The sequence below is a fragment of the Dipodomys ordii genome, unplaced genomic scaffold, assembly GCF_000151885.1.
Source record: "Dipodomys ordii isolate 6190 unplaced genomic scaffold, Dord_2.0 Scaffold48, whole genome shotgun sequence".
Lineage (NCBI taxonomy): Eukaryota > Metazoa > Chordata > Mammalia > Rodentia > Heteromyidae > Dipodomys > Dipodomys ordii.
In genome coordinates this window covers 8,552,710-8,577,425 of record NW_012267264.1, presented here as the reverse complement: position 1 = coordinate 8,577,425, position 24,716 = coordinate 8,552,710, and the positions used below count along the sequence as shown (strand labels likewise).

General features: G+C 36.8%; 1 protein-coding gene across 2 annotated transcripts in view; it reads right to left on the bottom strand.

The window, feature by feature from the left end:
• The window catches only part of Cttnbp2 (cortactin binding protein 2), a 122,474-nt gene that overhangs the window by 43,942 nt on the left and 53,816 nt on the right, over positions 1 to 24,716 (bottom strand). For both annotated transcript variants that reach the window (XM_013019931.1, XM_013019932.1), the window contains exons 4-8: positions 16,967 to 18,623; positions 10,870 to 11,073; positions 9,473 to 9,572; positions 6,751 to 6,901; positions 3,586 to 3,837 (exon numbers count right to left, since the gene is read on the bottom strand). In XM_013019931.1, coding sequence (XP_012875385.1) covers positions 3,586 to 3,837; positions 6,751 to 6,901; positions 9,473 to 9,572; positions 10,870 to 11,073; positions 16,967 to 18,623 — 2,364 coding nt within the window. The remainder of the gene's footprint in view (positions 1 to 3,585; positions 3,838 to 6,750; positions 6,902 to 9,472; positions 9,573 to 10,869; positions 11,074 to 16,966; positions 18,624 to 24,716) is intronic.

Here is a 24,716-nt window from a genome sequence, read left to right as displayed (position 1 = left end):
GAGGGGGGAGGCTGGGAAGGGATATGAAGGGTAAACAAAGGAGGAGGCTGCAATGCTTGGTAAGAAATGTATGCATTATCCTGCCCATGTAATTGTAACTCCTCTGTACAGTATGTTCACAAATAAAATAAAATTAAATTAAAAAAAAAGAATTTCTTTCATCTCTTTTTAGGAAATGATTAAAATAAAGCTTATCCTTGATTCAGTGTTCTCTTTGGATTACCCATGAGCCAACTAGGGAGAAAGAATCTCCTATGCCAAACACTATGAATTTCTTAACCAATGAGACAAAGAGTAAGAGCTAGAAAAGAAGCAAGCACTGACCTGGTAATCTCATCTTCCATGAATGGACCATGGGAAATCAGTTACCATTTTTAGGGCTTAGTTTCTTCATGTATCACACAAGGAAGCTGGATGAGCTCTCTTCCAGCTCTAGAAGCTCATAATGCTCTGGTGAAAACAGAAAGTTTCTTCTTGGATTGTGGATTATGGAGTGCCCCATGCCCTGCCAGTGGCTCAAGTATTAGTAGCTTGGCTCTCAGCTGGTGGCATTGTTTTGGGAAGTTCTGAAAACTTTAGGAGGTAGACCTAGATGGAGGAATCAGGTCTCTAGAGGTAGGTTCTTGAAGTATCTGTCCCTAGTTCCTACCTAGTTCTATATGTCTCTGTCTCCTTCCTGTCTGCCATGAAGGAAACATCTTGTTCCTCCATCCACATGTTTCCTATGCCAAGCACATAGGTCCAAATAATTATACAGCTATGATCTGACATAAATCCTTCTTCCTTTAAGTTGTTTCTGTCAAGTATTTTGGTAGAGGGATAACAAAAGTAAGTATATTGGGCTACAAGGCTATTACCACACTGTGTAATAGACTATTGTGTGAATGTTTTTTTTTTTAATCTAGTGGTCAATGTATGTTTCCACTAACACATAAAATTATAGTTATAGAGAACTATAAATGGACAGATTTAGAGAATTATCTCTGCCAAGAGAGGATCACTTTTTAGACAAATAATGCAACAATATTATATAGTACCTTTTATCTAGGAAGGAAAGGTACATTAGAGAAACAGTAACAGAATCAGGTAATCTGGGCTTCATTCCCAACTTCTACGCTACTAATGCTTCTGGGATTTAAATGTCCTAATTACAAAATGAAGAGTTCAGACTGAAAGATTAAATATCCACTCTAGAACTCTAGATAAAAAATCCATTCTTTTTATAGCATAGTAGTGTGTGCTATCACACACTTTGAAAAGCATCTCATCAAAAACTTCATCTTATGCTGTCAAAGTAAAAGAATACAGAATAGTCTATGAAAGATAGAGGTTTCCTGTTAGTCAACAGAGACAGAGAATTTACTGTTACCAGGGTCCTGGGATTTGATAAAATATCATTTTGATAATCAAAATGAAAAGAAAGTTCATAATGAAAAAGCGCAACAGAAACCCACTTTTTTCCTACTGAACAGTAACTTCAAAGCACAGAACTAGGGACATTGATGATTTTTTTTTTGTTTCTTTGTCTCTAGATTGAGTTCCTAAACAATCCATTCCTGTCATTAACATCTCATACTACAGAGATTTCCTTATCAGTGGCTTACAAACTACCCCCTACATACATCTCCCCACCACTGAGATTCACAGTCCTATATTAACTGTGCATTTCAAATTAAACTATTCTTGGTTTCCATTTTGTCTCCTAATAACTTTTATGTTAAATGTCACTGTATTCCATTTGAATATATATATATGTGTGTGTGTATCTATCTGCTCATGTTTGTGTGTGTATATCTATGTATATATATACATACACACATACATATTTTTGAGAATTTTGTATACTTTCTAAGAAGTAAAGTAGGAGGGGATAGCCTGCTTACAAGCATTGAGTTGAAATCATGCTATTTTTTCACTTTTTAAAAATTAAAATAAAAACTGAAAAGATCCACAGTAGACCATAATTACAGGAAGTTGTTACTCAGTCATGAGCCCCAAATATACATCTTTAGGTGTTTCCATCTAGATTGAACAAATCACAGCATTAACCTCAATATATCTAAAACCACAGTCTATCTCCCTGGTCACAGTGATTTTGTTTTCTCTTTCCTGGAATATCACTAATATGTGCTCATTCACTAACTTCATTTCCCGTATTTATTCTGCAATTACTCTTTGGACATGTCTAGTCTGCTATTTCTCTTTATGATTTCCACTGACTTTTTTTGCTATCACTTTCTATCCTTTATTCGTTCTCTTCCATCAATGTATTCATACTCTCTAATCTTCTAAATGCTGTTGCTAAATTAATTACTTTAAATGTAGGCCAGTTATATTACCCTGCTTTCACTGGCTGTGCTTTCATTAGTAAGTTGAAATCAAACTATTATATTGTTACTGAAGGCCCCCATGCCTATATTCAGAGACCCATACTAGTTTCATTTGCCACGACTCTTTATTAGCTCAGTTGGAGCTGTCACTAAGTCGGTGTCTCCATTTTTACTTCTCCCTCACCTGAATTGATTTCCTCTCCAGTGATCTGCAAAATCACTGGAATATTTCCATCCCCTCCAGAATGAACCATTAACCATTTCTGTAACTATGCTTTTTGAAGTATGTGTAATGTCTTTCAGTTTTACACAATCATTGCACTGTTACACTGGTCCAATGCCATGTCTATTACCTTTATCCAAGTTTTGTTCCCTTTTTTCCTATACTTGTAACCTGTAACTTTTTTTCTGGTTTCAGAGCTATCTAATGGCAAAACTTATTTCTGGTAGGGTACCCAAGACTCATGACTATAATCTTAGCTTCTCAGGAGGCTAAGATCTAAGGATCCTGGTTTTGAAGCCCCACAGACAAATCAGAGATTTCCATTTCCAAATAACCAATAAAAGAGCCAGAAGTGGATGCATAGTTCCAGAAGTAGAGTACCATATGGGAGCAAAACATTGAGCAAGAATATGAGTGAGGTACTGAATTCAAGCCTCAGTACCCCCAAAAAAGATTTCTGTAAATGTTAATAAACACAATGTCTTACATTCAAAAATTATGTAATAGTATGAGTGAATGGCCTACTATTCTCCGATTTCTTTTAAAAAGTACAATTGATATACTTACAGTGAAATCTAGAGTTTCCAGTAGATAACATAGAACTAGCGAGAAAACAGGTATTGCGCAAGTTTGGCAGTGGAGCATCAGGTCTGGATTAAGCATTCTGCAGACCAGGTATGAATCCCTGCCCTGCCGTAACTCGTAACTGAGTCTTGGTAGTGAAAAGGAACAACCCTATGGATTAAGTTGCTACCAGTCCTTTCCTCCAAAAGGTAGATGAATCAAAATGTTTAAAATTATTCTCACTTTTCTTGAGAAAGAACTCTAAACATAATATCAATTTATAAATCTCTTGTACTCTTGACCACATATCTACTAGATAGAAAAAATTGTCTGTTTTTGCCAGTAGTTTATCATCATCTGTATGGTATCATTCAGTCTCCAATTGTTCAGTAAGAATACACACAATAAAAAGTAACTATCACTCATCAAGTCACAGGATGTAATAAGGCCAGATGGTAACTGACAAACCTTAAAACCTTTGGAAGCAGCGATATGGGCAGCAGTCCAGCCCTCTCTGTCAGCATGGTTGATGAGATCTGCAGGAACCACGGGCTTGGATGTGTCTTCAGGGCTTTCTTCCCCTCCTTCCAAGGTGAAACCCAATTTGGGCTCCTCTTCATGCAAAGAATTCCCACGAGCTGGTACTCTATGGTACATCAGAAGCTTGAGGCTGTCCACATTACCGGTATCCACAGCTGCATGAACTGGTGTCCATCCATCCTGAAAATAAAATGACCAAGGGAGAAAGGATGATTACAACATTAATGTTGAGAACAGTATTATTTAAAATCTTCCTGAACAACTGAGTTTGGAAAAGGAGGCATTCTAGTCCTATCTCTGATGAGCTAAGTTCTCTGATCTCCATCAGCTACCATGTTCCCCACAGCTATGACTCATGTTTCACTTTGTTTTTATTTCTACTTAACAGTTAACCATCTGGAGTGAGAATATGTTGCCCAGGCCCATATCTATTATACATGACAACCCCAAAATCTCCATTTAATATGTTAAAAGGCAATGAACTTTAGTCACAGCTGGGTGCCAGTGAAAGGAAATGAATGAACTTTAGCCTAAGGAGATTTTTTAAAATATATGCGACAATAATATTATTAGTAGTATATTAGAATACTATTAACAAATCAGTTGTACTTACCAAATAGTGATCCAACTAATAATCTGAGAATTTTACACTAACCATTCTAGAAGAAAATTCTAGAAGAAAATAGGAAAAAAGATAGATATACAGATAAAACAAAGCCAAGTGATCTGATGTCAGTGGGCTCTGTTGAAAGTTTTGTAATTGTAGAGGAATACTGATGATTACAAGCTTAAAGAATTTCACTGGGTTTATTTTCTAAAGTACATTATTTTGGAGCCTCTGTTACACTACTATAGTGTAAAAACAGAGGTCCTAGAGCAACAGTGTTTACATGTATTGTCCAGAATAGCAGACTCAGTGCACTCTGAAAACCCATGAGGAGTATAGATTCTAAGCCTCATCACAGATAAACTGGGTCAGAAACTCTGGGGAAAAGCCTCTTTAAAAGAGCTTACCAGGTGACCAAGAGGGTTGGTCAAACTTGAGTTTGGCAAGCTCTGATCTAGGGAAAACGTTCTTATCTCTCATTCAGATATAAACATGGGTATGCTTACATTCAGGTCCCCATCTTCATTTGTTTTAAAAACATTTTTTGTTATTTTGGCTTCCCCCCCTCCTTTATATTCTCTTTGATGTAATTTTCATGCATCATTTCAGGACATGAAATATGTTTTGGTGAGCTACATACAGCACTTTTAAAAACTAATGAGGTGGAAGAACAAAAGTAGACATTATTGGGAACTCTCTTAAGTTTAGGTTATGTTATCTGATCACCTGCTAAAGTTGACCCTTAATACTGTGGGCTTTTCTCTAGTTTAAGTCTCATGTCAATCAAGTCCACTTGTAAGACCACACTGAACAATGAGCACAGTCTTCTGACTCCAGGTAGAAGGGACGTTTCATAGCTTATTATTAGTCTGTGAACACCAATACCTGGGTGTTAGCCCTATGCAGATTCCCCGAACGTAAGTGCTTTTGACCTTTCCTAACTTATACTGCAAAGTCCACATAGACTTTCTAGAAAAAAATCTTTCATTATTTTATTCCTTTGGTACTTTCTCATTAGAGGTACAAACAATGAATTACTGAAGGGGGTAACACTGATCAGGATGCACTGTACTTGAAAATTGCTTTGTTATATGGTACCTCCTCCTTTGTACAACTACTTGAAGATAATAAGAAAATTTTTAAAGAAAAAAATATTATCATTTATATTGTTTATATCTCCACTTCTCTAAAGATTTTGGTCAGCTTATCAATAATGGTTTTGAGAGCATGGATCTCTATGTTGTATCATACAAAATTTAACTTACATTTTTATGTTGCTATTACTTACTTTTCATTCCGTTTGATAAATTCCACTGGTTTTTCATTAATAAGGTATAATCTTGTAAGTATATATAAATACAATAGATTTTCTTAGATTAAATATGATATGCAAAACTATTTTATGGTTTTTCAGAAAACTAAAAAGGAGAACTTAAAAAAATCTCCAATAATAAGATTCAACAGAAAAATACTTACATATGGGTATCCTGAACTAATAGTTCTGGTTGGAGAAGTTAAGAAAATCCAGGATCTTAAGAGTATTATATGTCAAATGAATAAATGCTTTTTTCCCTAATTGTAAAAATAGTGAGGATGCAGTGTTTATTTTTCTGATGAAGAGAATAATCATCTCAGGCTCAGAGGCTGAGTGGATGGCTAGGCTAATGGACAGAGCTTTCAATTCATGAGGAGGATAATCAAACAGAGTTAAGACCCTTTGCAAATGCAGTATCCTCGAAGCAACGCAAACCTAAGTAGCCCATATATTTTTCTCTGCCTTCTTCCTTTCCTTTTTTTGGGGGGTGGGGAGGGACTAGAGTCTGGCTGTGTACCTGGTCTGGCCTGAAACTCATAATACTTCTACCATTATCACCCAGATGTTAAGGAATAAAAGCATGTACCACCATTCCCAACAGTAACCTGATGAGTACAGTTGTCCCTAATATTCTGTGAATACTACTTTCAGGAACTCAACCTATAAGGTTTATGGCCACATATTCTCAAGTCTCTGATATAAAATGGAACACTATCTGCATATAACTAGCACATATCTATACTTTTAACATATCTAGATTACTTATAATGACTAATACAATATAAAGGCCTATACATAAACAGTATGTGTATTGTTTAGGAAACAATGATCAAGAGAATAAATCTATAAATTTGCTGTATATACCACAAAATTAAGAAAAGGGAAATGGATCTATAGGAGGTAAGAATGTTGAAGGTGGTGATGCTGATCAAGATGTACCATGTTCATAAATGGCTGTGCTCAATGGTTACTCTTCTGTTAGTTTCTTTAACTACTTAAAGATAATTAAAAAATTTGAAAAAAATTTCTTTTCTATGTGCAGTTGGTTAATTCTGTGCATGTGGGACTACAGATATGAACAGCTGATTGTATTTTGTTTTGCTAACAACAGTTTATAGACATAAATTATATACACCAGCTATAGAAAAAATAACAAAGAACTAATACTTACTCTAGTTTCTACACTTCGGTCAGAACCAGCTTCCAGCAAGAGTCTAATACATTCTTTGTTTCCATGTTTACAGGCCAGGTAGAGAGGTGTCAGTCCTCCAGCAGCAGCATGATCAATGTTAGCATCATATGCAATTAGTAATTCTACACATCTGAACACAAGATCATGATTATTTATGTAAAAATGGACCTCTGAAGCACCTTGTGACCAAGAGACTACATATAGACAATAATATTAACAAGTCTGCATCTTCACATACATCACTTTTGTGTGTGCTCCTTAGGTAATGTCCTGAGCTTTTGTGCTCAAGGTTAGTGCTCATTTTGAGCCACAGCTCCAGTTTTGGCTTTTAGTGGTTAACTGGAGGTACGAGTCTATGGACTTTGCTGCTTAGGCTGGCTTTGAACCTCAGTCCTCAGATCTCAGCCTCCTGAGTAGCTAGGATCACAGGTGTGGTTTTTTCCACACATTCATTTTAGTGAGTCTTACACATGGAGAGATGTTTTGAAAATTCTAAGAAAGTTTGGTGAGAACATTACTAGCATAAAAATTCAAATTGGTAGATCTGATCAAGTGCTAAAACCTGGTTTGTGATCGTTCTCTTTTTAAGGGCTTATAAAAGTAGAATCCTTGGGCTGTGTTTGCCTTCTTGAGATGAATGGTTTAGTTTGTTTTTGGTACATATATTATTGTGACTCCAACTAGTTTGAAACTTGAAAAAAAACAGGCTGCTGAGTCATCCTGTAATTTTTCACTTGAGAAAATAATTATAAATAGTGTAGACAGCAGGGCACCATGTGCCTCATCTAAAAAAGTAGCAATAAGGCTGAGAAAAAGAGCTTCTTTGGGAGAAATCCTGTCTCCAGATGGGGGCTGGCTTATGGAGACATAGCACCACTGCTCAGGAGGGAAAGGAAAGAAGGTAAAGTCAAGACTGTGGCTCTTAAAAACTAGATAAACACCTGGAGCTTGAAGGTGAACAAACTCAAGTGGATTTTCATTGTTTTCTTTTATAGTTTATGTATTTATTATATATAACATATACATATATAATAAATATGCATATTTTATAAACAATATTTATTTATGATATAAATTACATATTATATATTGAATCCTGGATTTCTGCAGGGTTCTTCCTTCTTGACATTCTCTTTTGTGTTTCTGTGACTGTTACATGCTCCAAGTAAGTGATTCTACAGATTGCCCGGAAACAAGATGACAGCTAAAGGTGAAAGCACATCCCGGAAAGAAAAAGTCCTTTTGCAGGTTGCACTATACATCCCAAATGACAGCAAAAACAGTGTCTATGATTCTCCACCATAATACCGTAATGAAATATTAGTTATGCAGAAAAAGACTGTTATACATTAATAATGCATTTTAATATATAAGACTGACATTTACTAACATTGATATGTCTTAAAATATAATTTTAAGCTGGGCACGGGTGGCTCACACCTGTAATTCTAGCTACTCAGGACTGAGATCTGCAGATCACAGTTCAAAGCCAGCCTGGACAGGAAAGTCCCTGAGACTTGCATCTCCAATTAACCACCAGAAAACTGGAAGTGGCGCTGTGGCTCAAGTGGTAGAGTGCTTGCCTTGAGCTGAAGAGCTGAGAGACAGCACCCAAGCCCAGAGTTTAAGCCCCAAGACTGACAAAAAAATAAAACATATATATATGTATATATATATATATATTTTAAGAATTTTGTAATAAGAAGGTTAAAGCACCTTGCATTCTCCAAAATCTGTCATCTTAGCACAAGCAGAGAAAGTAAAGTAGTTATAGTCTATTATTAAAGCAAGAGTTTTAATGGTGAAAAGTCATATGTATAGCTAAATGGCTTAATAAGGACTTCAGAAATCACTGTTAATCTTTTGGGCATTTTAATAAATAGGTTCACTTTGTTTTTAATCCTTGAACTACTAGTATGTAAACTACTTCAATGTTTTTTTTAAATGGTGAAACAAGGTGCTTGGGACTTAATGCTAAATAAACTGCCAGCAAACTTAAGTTTATTAGAAATAATCACTTCTAATGGTTTTATTGTAATATCATCAAAACTTTTTTTTTAAATAAAAGCTTTCTGTAACAGAAAACAGTGAACAAGGTGTACCTCGATAGCCCTTCTCACTACCTACATGCTGATGTGCTATAGATGCTAAAGAGGACCTGTGAAAAGCAAATTAATTGGTATTTAATATGGACAGTGTCTTCCTCTTGACTTCCCTTTATTAGTACTTAATTACTTTTAAAAGAATATATTTAACCTACCGTGTTCCTTCTTTCCTTCCCTTTCTCTCTCTCTTCTTCTTCCCTTCCCTTCCCTTTCTTTTGTATCAGTACTAGAGCTTGAACTCAGGGTCTAGGCACTCTCTTTTAGCATTTTTATTTTTTGCTGAAGGCTGGTACTCTGCCACTTGAGCCATGATTCCACCTCTGACTTTTCTTGGTCAACTGGAGATGAGAGTATCAGGGACCTTCTTACCTGGGCTGGCTTTGAACTGTGATCCTCAGATCTTAGCCTCCTGAGTAGCTAGGATTACAAGCAGAAACCATCAGCACCCAGCTCCTACTTTTATTTTAAATCCCCCGAAATGGTTTGTGAAATTATTTAAGCACTAGTTTATACACTTAGCTGAAGCTAGAATGTATGCAGAACTAAAATAAAAATTATTTTCATAGGAAAAGAAACAAAGTAAAAGTATCACTTACTCAAAATGTCCCTGAGCAGCTGCAGCACACAAGGGTGTGAAGCCATTTTTATCAGCAGCATCAACTTGGGCTTCAACATTCAGCAGCAATCTCACACAGTCTATGGAGTTTTAATAGAAAGCTATTATGGTTTTCCAAGTTAATGTTACGATGAACCAAGTTCACTGCAAGCTGCCACATGGGTTTTAAACTCCAAGGACTTCTGCTCTGAACCTAACAAATCTATCCTGGGAGATGTAGGACTCCCAAGAATCTTCCGCAGATTCTCTCCCCACCCCACCAAAGATTATGATTCCCCCAAACTCACCAACTCAGACATAATATTTTTTTTAGTATTTTTAAAGTTGCGGTGAGTAAAAGGAATGTCATGGGCCAGAAAACATTTTACCAGACTTTTCTACCAGCTAATCCCAGAAATCCTGTCTGGGGAATAGAGAACCAAATCCATTTACCAAATAAAAATACCATTCTTCGTATTTAGATAGTTAAATTCTTCCTTAGTGATACTGGTTTAACACTACAATACTTCTGTATGATGATCACCTTACACTTGAATGGTGCAGTCAAGGAAACTCATAAAAAGTGACGTTAGACCCCTTTTATTATCTACATTACTTCTCTACCATTGAAAAAAAATCTCCCAGTGCTTTTGAAGAATTCCAAAGTTACTTCTAAACAACTGAGCTATCTCTGCTCAACAGAATCTTGCATTTATCTGAACCAATTGACATTTATATGGGTTGCATATGCAGTGCTATTGATTTTGCACTAGGAGTCAAACTATGTTATTGTCTGCATTAGCATATGTTTTAGTATATTTAACTATAGGATTTGTACTTTAAAGAACAAGAGTAATTCCTAGTCTTCATGGATATGTCATTTATAATTATATAACTTCCCAGTTTTCTGAAAAGCATTCCAAATGACTATGAATTGTTGCCACCACAGAACCATTTCAGACTGATGACACTCCCTAACTACCAAATTGCCCTCACTGAGGAATTCACTGACGCACTGATGCTATTTCCCTCACATCGTGTATTTCCAATAGACAAATTGAGACTATTTTGTCCAGACCAAAGTAGTCACAGATGGACAGCTTTATTCTAAAATACACTTTGCAATTACTAGGCCTCAAATTTTCTACATTACATTACAATACATTCCATTGGGCATAAAACACAGATACCTTTAGCCAGCTGCAGTAAAAAATTTTGCATTAAGGAACTGAACAATTCACACACTCTAAAGTTGTAAGCCTTGATTTGAAAAGAGTTATCCATGCATCTTGTAAGAGAAAAGTAAAGCCCAAATGTACATTTTGCTCAGGTTACAAGCGCTTTTGATCTTCAACTTGTTTGCAAGTATGCGGTGAGGATTTCAGACATTTGATTTACCTGTATGTCCATTCTTAGCAGCAGAATACAAGGCAGAATGGCCATCTTCACAGGAGTAATTAATGTCCAGTCCTTCTTCATTAAGCAGCATTGATAATAAAGTGACATTTCCCTGGGCAGCAGCTTGCTGAAGAAGGGTGGGCCTGCCAGCCAGGGGGGCAGGACCACCACTCATTAGCAAAGGGGTTAGGGAGGGTGACCAGCCTGTAGGTTAAAGTAACCCTCATTAGAAATAGGAACAAGGGTAAGAGATACTATTATCATTCCTTTTTGAGCCTCACATACACTAACATGTGAACTATACATCCTCCTAAAGGATACCAATCTGTTAATATTTTCTTAGTACAACTCTGTACTGTTATTTCAGTATCTGCTGCTAATCAAATTAACACAATGGTGATATGTTATTTTTAGTTGTCAGTCTGGCACACATAAGTGTTAAACTAGTGATTGGTTTTAAAAAACTAAGATGGCTGTCCTATTTTGAAAGTTTAAATTCCTTTTTAGCATTTCCAAACAAGTTGAATATTAAAATTACATAGAAGTCTTCTAAGCTTCTATATCAATTTGAAAAAAATTATGTGCTAGGTATAATGTAGTAGATATCATAGTAAGATAGAGATATTCCTTTTTCAATAATGTTTCCAAGGAAAGTTGATTTTAAGGTTTAACCAAACCAGTGAGATGAGCCAACCTCTTATCAAGGAGTCTAATTATACTCCTTGAACTCTCACTTCGGCAAAAAATGATGGTACTACTGTTCAATATTAAAAGAAAAAGGAAATATATACATATATATAATTTGGTTTAGACTATGACAGTATAAATATTCAATAAGAATTTGGAAGACTTCATCTTGTCATCTTCACAACAGTTCAAGCAAAGTTTTAGTCAATCAACAAAACAGGACACTCTACCACATAGTTTTAACAAAAATCATAAAGAGTTATCAATGTTAGATATTTCTCATCAGGATTTAGCAGCTTTTAGAAGAGAATCGGTTAAATGTGTGAAGTCGGCTGCATATAGTATGGAAAATTTTCTGAATTCTTCCTTGATCAAAAGGCTGTAAAAACAGTAAAGTAAAAATGTTTATTTAATAGGATACACTGATCATTTTGTTCTTGAGGTTATAAGTATAGTGAAAACTTAAAATATATCATTCTAGTTTTCTCCATGTAGAGCTTCAATACTTCTACGTAATGTCAACCATGGCAGACCTGTTACATAGGTGTTAACATTCTCTTTAGGAAGGCAAAATGGATTATTTCCATTCCTTGAGCACTGATATTCAGGATAATATTCTAAGTATGTGAGTCTTACTGATATGTATGTAATATTCAATTGTTAGTATTAAACTGAATTTATGAACCTTAGTTCATTATACAAATATTTTGAAAGGTACATATTCAAGAAATCTCAATGTTTTTTAATTCTTTATAAAAATAGGACAAACAGAGCTATTTCTAAAAATAAGACTACTGCTTATTAAAGCTGCATATGATAATGATCATAATCAACTATTTGGGTTCATGAATAATTTATTGGTTTTACTCTACTAGGACTTAAGTGACAGACAAATTTAACATGCTCATAAAATTCAATATTTATCTAAGTTTTCTATTTCCCATTTGGTATTCATTAGGTCTCCTTACAAAAGTAGTTATTTTTACTTCATACTTACAAGAAGGCTCCTCTCTGGTACATTTTACCTTTTGTATTTTCTTAAAAACAAACAAACAAAAAACAGGCCCACAAAAATTAAATCAGTACTTATTAGAAGTGAATGATAAACAGAGAAATTATAAACATAAGGTATGAAACCTTGACTGTAAAGCAGACACAGGCAATATGAAGGCAGGGCATAGTCATCGACCACAGAACAGGAGGGAATCTGGCTCATGCGCTCAGTCTCTCAAACACTCTCCCTCTCATTATCCCTCCCTCTAAGTCACACCCAAGGGGTCTTCCTTATTCAATTCTCTTATGAATACCAACATGTACATATTCAACAGTTCTCTATTCTTTGGGGGTTTGTTTTCATTTTTCCTTTTTTTTAAAACCATCACATTTGGCTTTAGGGGAGACAACTACAAGATAAATATATTTTCAGCCGCTTTATGTGAATTTATTCAATTGTGAATACATTTTCCAAGAAAATTTCTTTTAATATTAAGTTATCTAAAAGAGAAAATACTTTATTCATATATTTTCTCATTCAGAACTCAAGAATTTTATTGTTCTCTTTCTATCTACAAAATTACAGCTAATGACATCAGTGTTTTCTATTTTCTTAGAGGACAACAGATTTTTTTTTAGATGTTCACAAAGGAAAAATGCTATATAAAACCTTATATTCTTAAGTTTCCCATAAATGTTATTTTCACTATTATTTCTAACTTTCCCTAGCACAAATTTAATAGATGCTGCTATAAAGATGGAAAAAATAAAAATTTACCACGACCCTACTGTCTTCATCTGAAGTTCCCAACAATGATGAACATGGTAATATTTCGTTAACTGGTTAATAATGACAAATGAGATCTATATTCGTACTGCTACTCTAATGATGTTAGAAAGTCATTCAGCTTTGCAGTATCATATGCAAATGTTAGTAAAGGTGAGCATCTTGCATAACATGCTAGAAAGGGGACAGAGAGAACAGGCAATGGAACAGGGAAGGAAAGGACAGCTTCTGGCATCAGCTTCAGAGAATGGAGGAGGTTAATGTCAAAGCCAAGATCATTCTTGTTTTCCAATTTAGCCTTCAAGCCAATCATATGTGAAATAGATTTTTTAAGATGTCTAAATAAGGAAAAAGTCTAAAACAAATTGAATAAAATGTGTAAAATAAATAATAACATAAAAGGGAAACAGGAAAAAAAATCTCCAAGGGTATGGAAACTCAGTTGCCTAGATTTCTATTTTTTTTCCTTCTGATCACTTAACAACAGAAATTTCATTTGACAAGCTTGGAAGGAACAAAAATTAAAAGATCATTCAAAAATGTCACATTTCCCTATAGAAGTTCTCAACAGAGTCAGCATAATTTATAATGTAATCCATTAAAATGGGAACCTGTATCATTCCATTTTTCTTTCAAGTCTTAACTTAGCTTTAACTGTCATATATGCAAGCTGACATGGATACGCAAGATTTTAAGAGTGTGAACTTAGCTGTAACTGTCATATATGCAAGCTGACATGGATACGCAAGATTTTAGAGTTTGAACAGTCATGTGACCTAGTATTTGTATTGTTTGAAAATCCATCAGACAAGTTTAAGAAGACATAGTTTGGAAATCTTCTTGGGTTTTGGTTTGAAGCTTTTATTGTTAGATGGCAAGGCTAATAGCTTAAAGAAAATTTGCTCTCCAGCTGATACCTACAATTGTGAAGAAATAGATTGATCCTGACCTCTGTCTCAGTTCAGTGCTTATTCTTTCAATCATAGAAATGAGAACAAACACCTGCCAGGTATCTGGCAAGTATGCTCTGTCCCTGAGACCTACTATGAGCGGCTACAATGTCCTAGGTGGATGCTTAGAAGGCTAATATCCTCCAGGAGCAATGATCTGGAAAGGCACGAGCTCACCCAGGCACAGCCAGGTTAAGAAGCAGGATGCAGGGATCTCTGGTGTTTCCCACAGCAATTGAGCTGAAAGTATAGCTCAGTAGTAAGTAGAGTGCTCTCCTAAGCATGCCCAAAGGCACTGAGATCGATCCCAAGAAATGAAGAAAAAATGGAGCAATGTAAATGGAATGCAGAATTAAAATCTTGTGACGCATTTAGAAAATTTAGGCTGCCCTACATACACACTGGAATTACACAATTATAGAAGGATATCTAAGTATAATAGCATTTCCACCCACTGAGTAGGGACTGGTACTCAGTAAACACTTGCTAAAGGGTTAAAGTCCTCCATTGCCTCCCCTTAATCCTAACAAAGCCACAGTCTGAACAAGGGATCCAGAAATGTGTTTTCCTCCAAAGGCAGCTTTATAGTTCTGAGAATATTTTGTCTACATTGCAAAATCAGAGAATAGAAAATGAACCAATTTTATGCTACAAGCCAAAAACTTTCTGAGAGGAATTTTGACTCCTTTATCCAAAATTAAATTGCATCCTAGGCAGGTTATTTAGTAAATATGCACCCAATTAGGAATTCTCTATCTTTCCAAACTTCATGTTCCTCAGTCACAGATGTTGAAACCAAAGGTATATGAGTTGGACTCTGGACCACAGTGACGAAGAAAACAATGTCTGTCAAAGAGGTATCAAACAACAGATGACTTTGTATTTTAGAAAGAAAAACAGACAGGCATTCTCTCTTTTCTCCATGTGTATTATATATATTATATATACATATATATATAATCATTCCTTAATGTTTTCTTTTATACATTCTGTGCATTTATGTCAAACCACTGACACTTCCCAAATGAGTTTTAGAATTTGTTTTCCAAAAGCCTGCAAATCTTTTAGTACATGCTCTGAATTTCCTAAATGGCAACAGAAAACTCCTCTTCTGAAGTTGGTATGAATATGTGAGAAAGAGCCAATATTATTCTAAGCCATGGCATAGGTGTCCAGCTTAGTAACTGCCATCATGAAATATACTAACATCAATTCTAAATCAAAATCTCAGAAATGCTATAAGACACAGTATCCCTAAGGCATTCATTCACATCACCTGTACTTACTGACACTTCTGCTGCCAAGTTCAGTGCCAGGCCCATGGACATACTATAGTACTGAATGTCTCTTACGGCCATGTTCCTATATACATAGTGTAATTTGCATCATAAGAAAGATAAAATTTGCTCAGCATGAAAAAATAATAAAAAATGCAATTTTGCATGGCAAACCCTATTATCTGAGTAACCTCAAAGTCCACACTATTTCAAGTTTTCAATTTTTCCCCTCAAAATTGAATATAGACTATCAAAGAGGTTAATTCCAAGAGGATGCCTTACAATTAGATATCTAAGTTCTGGTGTATTGATCTCATTATGACCTGATGGTGCCTACTTTGTAAATTCCCCCTCTCCTTCACATGTGAAATATGATACTATTCAAACTTTCTCTTAAAATTTAAAGTTACATTCCTTTCCAAACAATAGTATTTACTAACCACTAAGACCCCAGGGTAGGAAAGCTTACCAAAATATATCAACAGAATTTAGACACTAAAACATTATTTAGAGCACATTTGCTTAACAAAGAATTAAACCAGGGCTAAGGATGTAGCTGAGCAATTGCACATTTGTACAGTTATGCTGAAAAGCCCTGGGTTTAATCCTCAACACTGGGGAAGAGATAAAGAAGAAAATCCAATCCAATCGTATCAATAAAAAGTTATGTTTCCTCTAGCAACACACAACTAAAGGGAAAACCTAGTTCATCTTTATCCAAGATTTAGTGACTTCATAAACCATATCTTTTCTAATATACCTGCATACCCATGTGCTACAGTGTCTATTTGTGTCAAGCACCAGAAAACCTTAGCTCAAAATAGTGTAAATGGCTTTTTGAAATACCTTAGAACAGAGATCCATAAACATTTTGGAGGTTAAAAACAAATCTTAATATAAAACTGGTATTAAAACTCAGAATATACCAATCACAGAGCAAACTTAATCAATCTGACGGTATATAGTATGTTAACAATAACTTAAAAAAGATTTTTCTGATGTCATTACGGAAGACACAGAACTAAACACCAACTGCTGCACAATGATCGCTTAATACTAAGGCCTTGTAAAATAAATATTTAATGAGAAGAGATGTTCTCCTTCCAGGGAAATGCTTTCGTCTCTCTAAATTTGTGGTCTTCCTGTACTTCAAACCACTATTCTCAGGTTATTCTAAGAGGAGAAAGCACTTAGCATAACGAAACCACAATTCATAAAGCAAGATGAATCACCATACCCTGGAGTCTTTAAAGAAAATCATGGGGGAAAAAAAGGAAAGATATCAAAAGAAAAAAAAATAACGTTTCAAGGCAACGTGAAAGAAATTAAGACAAGTGAGGAGAGGTCACATTCTCTAAAAAACAAAACAAAAAGAATAGTGTATAGGATTTCAATCCCTTTACCTGATGCTGTTACCAGGAGGCTGCCTGAGGCACCTGGCCTACGGGATGAGGCACTAACAGGTCTTATGGAAGAGCAAAAGGCAATGGTGGTGGGAATGACAAGGGAGTTGTCGGAACATGCGGGTTGGTTCAGTCCAGGGATTTCAGCAGGCCAGGCACCCACCTGAGACGTGGCCAGGGCTGAAACGGCACAGCCTGCAGGTGCCACAGTTAAATCTATGGATGGTTTTGGTGGCAGCTGAGGGGAGGTTGATTTAGGGAGATTCTCCTCACTTATTACCCTGTTCCCTTGTGGCAATGTGGAAGGAGGTGAAGCCACAGCTTTGTTATCCACTTTGGCCCCTGTGTTTGCAGCCCTGCTGCTATCCATAATAACCTTGAGTTGGGGGTGTGGTGGAGAAGGAGTTTGGGAGAGCCCTGGCTTTTTTGGTGGGATGGGAGGAGGATTTCCTCTATCAACTCGTGCTACACCAGGAGTCTTTAAACTGGTCCGACTGACTGGATTGTAGGTACCACTGTCCCCTGTGGGAGATACTCCAGGCCTGGGAGAAGCACCCGGTTGAGGGCTTGTAAATCTTGACAGTGCTTGAGTCACAGTATTCCTTGCTAGTTGTTTGGCCACTAGGCTGTCACGACTTGTGGGTGAGACATCTCTTGGTGGAGGACTTTGGGTAGTATTTCCGTTTTGGTCTGGGTCATTGGCATTGCCCTGAAATCTAAACCTAGCTGCTTGGATTCGTGGGTTGAGACCTGGATGCAAAGACACATTGGCACATGGTGAATGTAAACTGTGCATAGGCGGAGCTTGGGGGTAGTTCTGGGGAGCTATGGCTGGTGTTGGAGTGGTGGGAGGGGCAGCATTACCGGGAACTGGGGATGTGCTACTTGTTAGATCGGGCGTTGAACCTGTGCTTGGTCCATTTTCCTCAATTCGGCTTGCACTTGGAGTAGGGGGGGTGGGCAGGGAGGAGCCAATCAAGTCACCATGGGAAGCCTGCCTGTCAATACCTGGTCTGACCAGGGGGGGATTGGGGCACACATTCCCTTTTGTGTTTGCAGAAACTAGGGGGCTTCCTGTGGAAGGCTTTACAGGTACAGTCAACGGCAGCTTCCTTCCATGATCTGTGCTTTCCATCACTAGCTCTGTCTGGCAAGCGACAGACTTTGTCACAGGTCCTTCTGTCCCCACAGATATGGAAACCAATCGTCTATCTTTTGTCTTCCTTGGGAGAGAAAGGCTTGGTTTGCTGTCATTTCCCCTTTTCAGTTGTTCGATCATTTTCTTCATCTTGTCTATCTCCTCTTTGAGGTCAGCGGTATGTGCTTCTTCTCGACTCAGCTTCGCACGAAGCTGTTCGCGTTCAGTATCAAACTCGGAGAGTTGTTTTTCCATCTGAGCCTCCATTTCTGTGCTTCTCCGTTTCTCAGCGGAGAGCTCCTCTTCTAATTCATTGGTCCTCTTCTTTTCCTCCTCCAGTTTGGCCATTACTTCTTCCAGCCTCTGGGCCTCCTCTATGACTTTGCCTGACAGCTGCTTGCACTCCTTCACAAGCATCAGCACCACGTGCTTATTCTTGCCCCGCTCCTCCTCCAAACGTTCGGCCAGTTTCTTGTGCTCTTGCTCAAGAGCTTGGAGCTGAAGTTTCTCCATCTCCAGCTAGAACACATTCATGAGAGAACGTGAATTAATACATGGAATATTCTTTCCACCAAAGAAGAGCATTTAAAAAAATTAACTTCCTAACAATTACACCGTAGGATTAATAAAAACACCACATTTCCAAGATGTGTTGTGATATAAAAAGGTAATATTTTAAAGACCAATTAAAATGAGAAAATAGCTGTAAGTGAATTTATGAAAAACATCTAAGTTACAAGAGAGAATTGTTTCAATTTATTAAAGGTAACTATAGGAAAAGAGAACAATAATAAGATGCTTCAAATCACAGCACGGAGTTCAAAAAGGTCTATTTTTGCAAGAATAGAGTTTGGTAAGGGAACTGATGACATTAACAAAGAAGGTTAACTGTTAAAAAGTGATTAATAATGAGCAGAATCATGAAAGGGGCTGAAAACAGAGGAATTCAGTTCCATTCTAAGCCTCTGTATTTGCTCATTGTATTACTTAGCTAAGCTACTTCTTTGAGCTTCTTATGATGGGATGTTGCAGCAAATGCCCTATGAAGCTTTTTGAAAGTTCTCTAGGGCTATGAATTATTACAACTGTAATCAGTATCAGTTAAGCCCAGAGTCTGAGTTTGTTTCTTACTTTGATCTTGTTCTCTGACTTGGCTCCATTGGAGTTCCTTGTGTTTCTTGAACACAGTCTTGCCTAGGGTCTTTGACCTTGTTGTCCTGTCTGCCTTGGAATTCCACTGCACACCTTCAGGAGGCACCCTGGCACTAAGCAGGGGAGCCTGCACATGAATGACCAACAGGAGGATACAAGGAGGCAAAAAAATCCTTCTGTCACAAAACTGCCTATACATTGGGCAGTATCTACTTTTTTCCTTTGCAAAAAGGTACCCTTTGTTCACCATGCCATGGGTCCCTGGAATTGGTAGTTTATAAAAAAAGAATTTTTTCTATATCTGAGAGACCTACAGAGAGAACTTCAGAAAGGGGGCTTAACCCAGGGCTCAGCTCATGGTAGCAGGCATTCTAACACTGAGCCATCCCTCTACCCCCACCAAGCTTTTAGGTGAGTTTTTATAAAATGCACAAAATAACCCAACAGCACAAGAAGAGAAGCTAGTTCCATTCCCTTCTTCAGACCTCTGACCAACTGTTACTTTCACCTTGCTGGAAAGAACAGTCGCCTTTCTCCCTCGTAATGATCCCCTCTGTTTACAACCTTCCTGCCCCCCTGCTAGATTGTGTCTTCATGAGGGTAGGGACTATGACTTGTTTGCTACATTTCCCAGGCCTAGCACAATGACTAGCACACTGGAATGGAGAGAGGCATAGAGGGAGAGAAGGAAAGAAGGAGCAATGTGGAAAGGAGAGAGGGAGGGAGGAAAAGACAAATAAACATTGCACTACAGGAAAAAAAACATTACAAACACGGAAGGATTTCTGGGTACAAGAGCATCTTTATTCTGCTCTATTGTAACCTTCAAGATTCTCACTCATCTTCAGGAGAATGTCTGTCATGAAGTCATGAAGGGCAAAGGATACATCTTGAGGGGGAATCCAGTCGTTGGGCTGCTCAACACACCTCATCTGTCCAACTAAAGAAACATCCCTCTGGCCGTCCATTAAAAACATAGAAAGTGCTTTATTTTACTGGGTATCAATGTAATTCATATTGCATGTTTTATAAATTATAGGTCTGTATCAAATCTTCATGGAGGTAAGTCAATACTGTTCTTCAAGCCACTCACATGAGAGCATTTTTTAACAAAGTATATTTGAAAGTATGTATCTTCTTTTGTCAAACCCAATGTTACCGCACATTTGCTAGACTATATAGAAGATAAGCATAACTTTCCATTCATTGAGAAATCAAAACATTCATCTAACTTATCTCCAGTTTTCATAAACTTACTGGAAAATTCTCAGGACAGATAGTGCTTAATTAGGTCAGTTTCTAGACACAAGACACCGTGGAGGGAGACATTCTCATCATCATTGATTGTGAATCTGTGTTGCTGTCCATTGCCCTGTGTGGAAATCCACTACTCCATCCCCTTCATGAGACCACAGGGGAAGTGTCTCACTGCCCATCTTCAGAGCTACTATTTCGGTTGTGATGATTCTTGCTTTCAAAAGCAGCTGCTGAATACTGGGCAACGGTTCTCAAACAGATGATTAGGAATATAGATAATTCCTCAAGAATAATGTCACCCTCTATTTCACTGGATAAAATTGGGGATGACTTTACACGTAATATGGTAACATGTAAAGGATAGCAGGATTGCAATACACTAAATTTTATGTGAATATTTTATTCATATAGTTGCCTCAGAAAATTTGACTTCCTTTTGGCTAAAAGTGTACTAAATGACAACATACCCTTAGAACAAACACAAGAAGCTAGGGTATTCCCCTGCAGTGCCTGCTTGTACCTGTGTATATATAACACATATATGCATAGATAGATAAATAGATGGATATACACATATAGATATGCATATCATAGTTATTTTAAGAAAAAATTTATGGCCGTGTGTGTGTGTGTGTGTGTGTGTGTGTGTGTGTGTGTGTGTGTGTGTGTGTGTGTGCGTGTGCTGATCCTGGGCTTGAAGTCAGGGCTTGAGATTGTTTTTTTGCTCGAGGTCATTGCTCTACCCCTTGAGCCACAGTTCTACTTCTAGTGGTGAACTGGAGATAAGTCTCAAAAACCCGTTTTCACTCTATTTGATGTCGGTGCCCTGCATCCTGTATATACACTTCTCTAATTCAGGGAGGGGAAGGGAAAAAACAAAATGCTTAAATAAGGATACAGGTTGACCCATTGTAAAAATGAGATGAATGCGACTATGTTGAAAACGAACTACAACCTAGGGGGGTGGTGGTTGTGGAGGTGGGAGGGAAGAGACAGTAGGGGGAAACAAAGGAGGAGGCAACAATGCTCAATAGGAAATGCACTCATTACCTTGCTCATGTAACTAAAACCCGTCTGTACAGCATTTTTTGGATAACAAAATATACCAAAAAAACAATCACACAAACTTGACTGCCCAGACTGACTGACTGGCTTTGAATTGTGATCCTCAGATCTCAGACTTAAGGAGTAAGATTACAGGTATGAGCCATTAGATTCCAGCATGGCCAGCTTATTGTTAAAATAAGAATATTCTAATTTAATTTTGAATGTGGAAAGGACACATGCTGTGAATTTTTAAGAGCTATCCATATCTTGCAAAGTAACTATACAGATATGATTAGGGACCCCTCTTCCTGCCAAGGACCATTTAGATATTTACAACACTCACAAGCCATATAAGATTACCACTACAGGCAGATAGATTAGGTAGCTGACAAACAGTGTATGTGTCTGTTCTATAATATACAAAATGATTTCTCAGGCCTTATGTAGCATGATAAGGGTGAGAAAATGAGAGAGATCTTTTTATTTGCCATCCCTGAAAAGGCTACTTGTGACTTCCAGAACCACGCAGCTAATGAAGTGTCCAAATCATGGCAATTGCTCAGGGTTCAATTGTACTTCATCTTGAAGCAAAGTTTTAATGTTATAATCATACCTATGGAATTTCTTCATTATGGGTCACCACATTTTATTTCTGAAATAACATTCATCTTAGACTTCAGAACTGAATTTTAATTAAGAGGTCCAAATAGAGGGCAACTCATATACAGAAAACTCTACTAGTATAAACATACCCACAATTCCTTTGCAATATTTCTTCTTCCTTCACTCACACCTTATAAATCTCAAACCAAAACATGTCTTTTTAATCCTCCCATAGATCACAGAACAAAGAAGAAACTCTACACACAGTGTTCCTACAGCCACATGGCGCCAAACTCAATTGAGCTATAAGTACTGGCCATCAATCTCTCTATATCCCTTTGTGTAGTTTCCTCGATCACTTACTGTAGAGATGTCCCAACCTTTGATATTTGTCCTCAAACTTCACCCACTTCACTCAATGGACTCTCCATCTCACTTCACAGACTTCATCACTCATTTGAGAGAATACTTTCCATCTGTTCAACACTGAACTTTCCTTCTACAAATACGTTCATCACTTCCCTGTTACCTCTCCAAATGGCTCTATCAATTATTATGTTGCTCTTTATAAACTTGAAAATCTCTTCTCTATAAATTGTGACCAATTAGTACAGAAACATGCTCTCATGCTTTTCTTGTGTGTATATGTTTAAGAGACTAAGTGATAAGGGAGGACACAGAAATGGATAGACAAAGTGTGAACAAATGCAGCAGTGGTTACTTACTAGACACTATACTGAAAAAAAACTATAAAGTTTGTGGGTGAGAATGGGAAGGAATAATTGAGAGAGACTGAGGGAAGGTATGATACTGTCCAAAAAGAAATGTAGTCATTACCGGACTTATGTAACTGTGACCCCTCAGCACAGCACCTTTATAAGAACAATTTAAATCATTTGTTTTTTAAATTTACAAAAAGATACTAAGTGATACTGCAGTAACTTTTGATCCAGATTTCTTAGTTGTGTAACTCTGGTAAGCTAATTGCTCTAAAGATTGGTGCTAGATGATTTTCTTGTATTATTGAGCATAGCATGCATATGCTGAATAAAATTTACAAGAGGTCAGTATCTGAAGCTAGGCTCCTGTACTAAAATGAAATCACTCAAAGTAGAATTCTACATCACCAAGGAGAAATGAAATGAGTTATGATATATCTTGATTAGAAAAGTAATGATAAATTTCCCGAACAGTTGATATGCATTGGTGTGATAAAAAAAAAGTTCCTCCTGCTTTAATCCTTGTACAAAAGAAATAACTGGAAATAACAGGATATTAGTTAATCAGTTATTTCCCCATTGTTCTGTCTCTGGTCTAGTTCTCACCTTTCAAGGAAAGGAACTTTGAAATGGATACTTGGTGTTCTACAAAACTAACCTCTTCTGTCTAGCATATCAGAACATGTATTCTATTTTACGGAATAAAATGTTGCCCAATTCTAAAAGTGAAAATAAAGCAAATTAAGATCATTAAACTAATTGGTTGCAATTTGGTCCTCTGGCAGATAAAAAGTACACAGTGCTGTTTTTTATTTTACAGTATAATAGATAGTTACATTATTTAAAAATGTGATTGTCCAATGGAACTCCATGTTTCCATCAGAAAGAATGACACTGCCCCCTTTGTAAGGAAATAGAAAGATTTGGAAAAAAAATGTATTAAGCAAAGTAATCCAGACCCAAAGAAACAGAAGCTGCATGGTTTCCCTCATCTGTTATAACTAGAGTATGTCTATAAATCTACAAGCTAATCCAATGGATAGTAAAAGACAAATAATTACTCTTACGTGATTAATTAAACAGTTCTCTAAGTCATCACATGGAAAGGAAAATAGGAGGATATTCTTAGCAGAGATAATAATGGCTCAAGAGCTATGTACATAGGACTATCTACAATGATGGTTACGAAATGACCTCCAAGAAATGGAAACAAGAGCTTCTTTCAAATTGTGCTGTTGCAGTTATTTCTTTTCTTCTTTGTTTTTTTCCTTTGGTTTATTCCCTATTGTCACTGTTTTTGATTTCTGTACCTCTTGTCTTGTATATAAGTTTATCTGCTTTGAGGAAGGGAAGGGGAATCACAGAAACAGTAGGACAAAAGATGAACTAATTCAATAGTGACACTCACTATACACTGAACTACACAACTTGGAGGGTAGGGGATCCGAGGCAGGGGGAAATGGGAGAAAATGAGGGAAGGGGTAACACTATTCAAAAAGAAATATACTCATTACCTCACTTACATAATTTTAACCCCTCTGTAATCATCTTCACAATAAAATTTAAATTAAAAAAGGTAACTGTGTCATCTAATCTTCAATAAGGGAGCTAAAACAATTGAATGGAAGAAAGACAGCCTCTTCAGTAAATGGTGCTGGCAAAATTGGTTAACTACATGTAGAAAACTAAAGCTAGATCCTTATGTACCAGAATCAACTCCAAATGGATCAAAGACCTCACAGTCAAAGCAGACACTCTGAAAACATTACAGGATGGAATAGGAGAAACCCTAGGTCTCCTTGGCTCAGGCTGAAATTTTCTGAATAGAGACCCG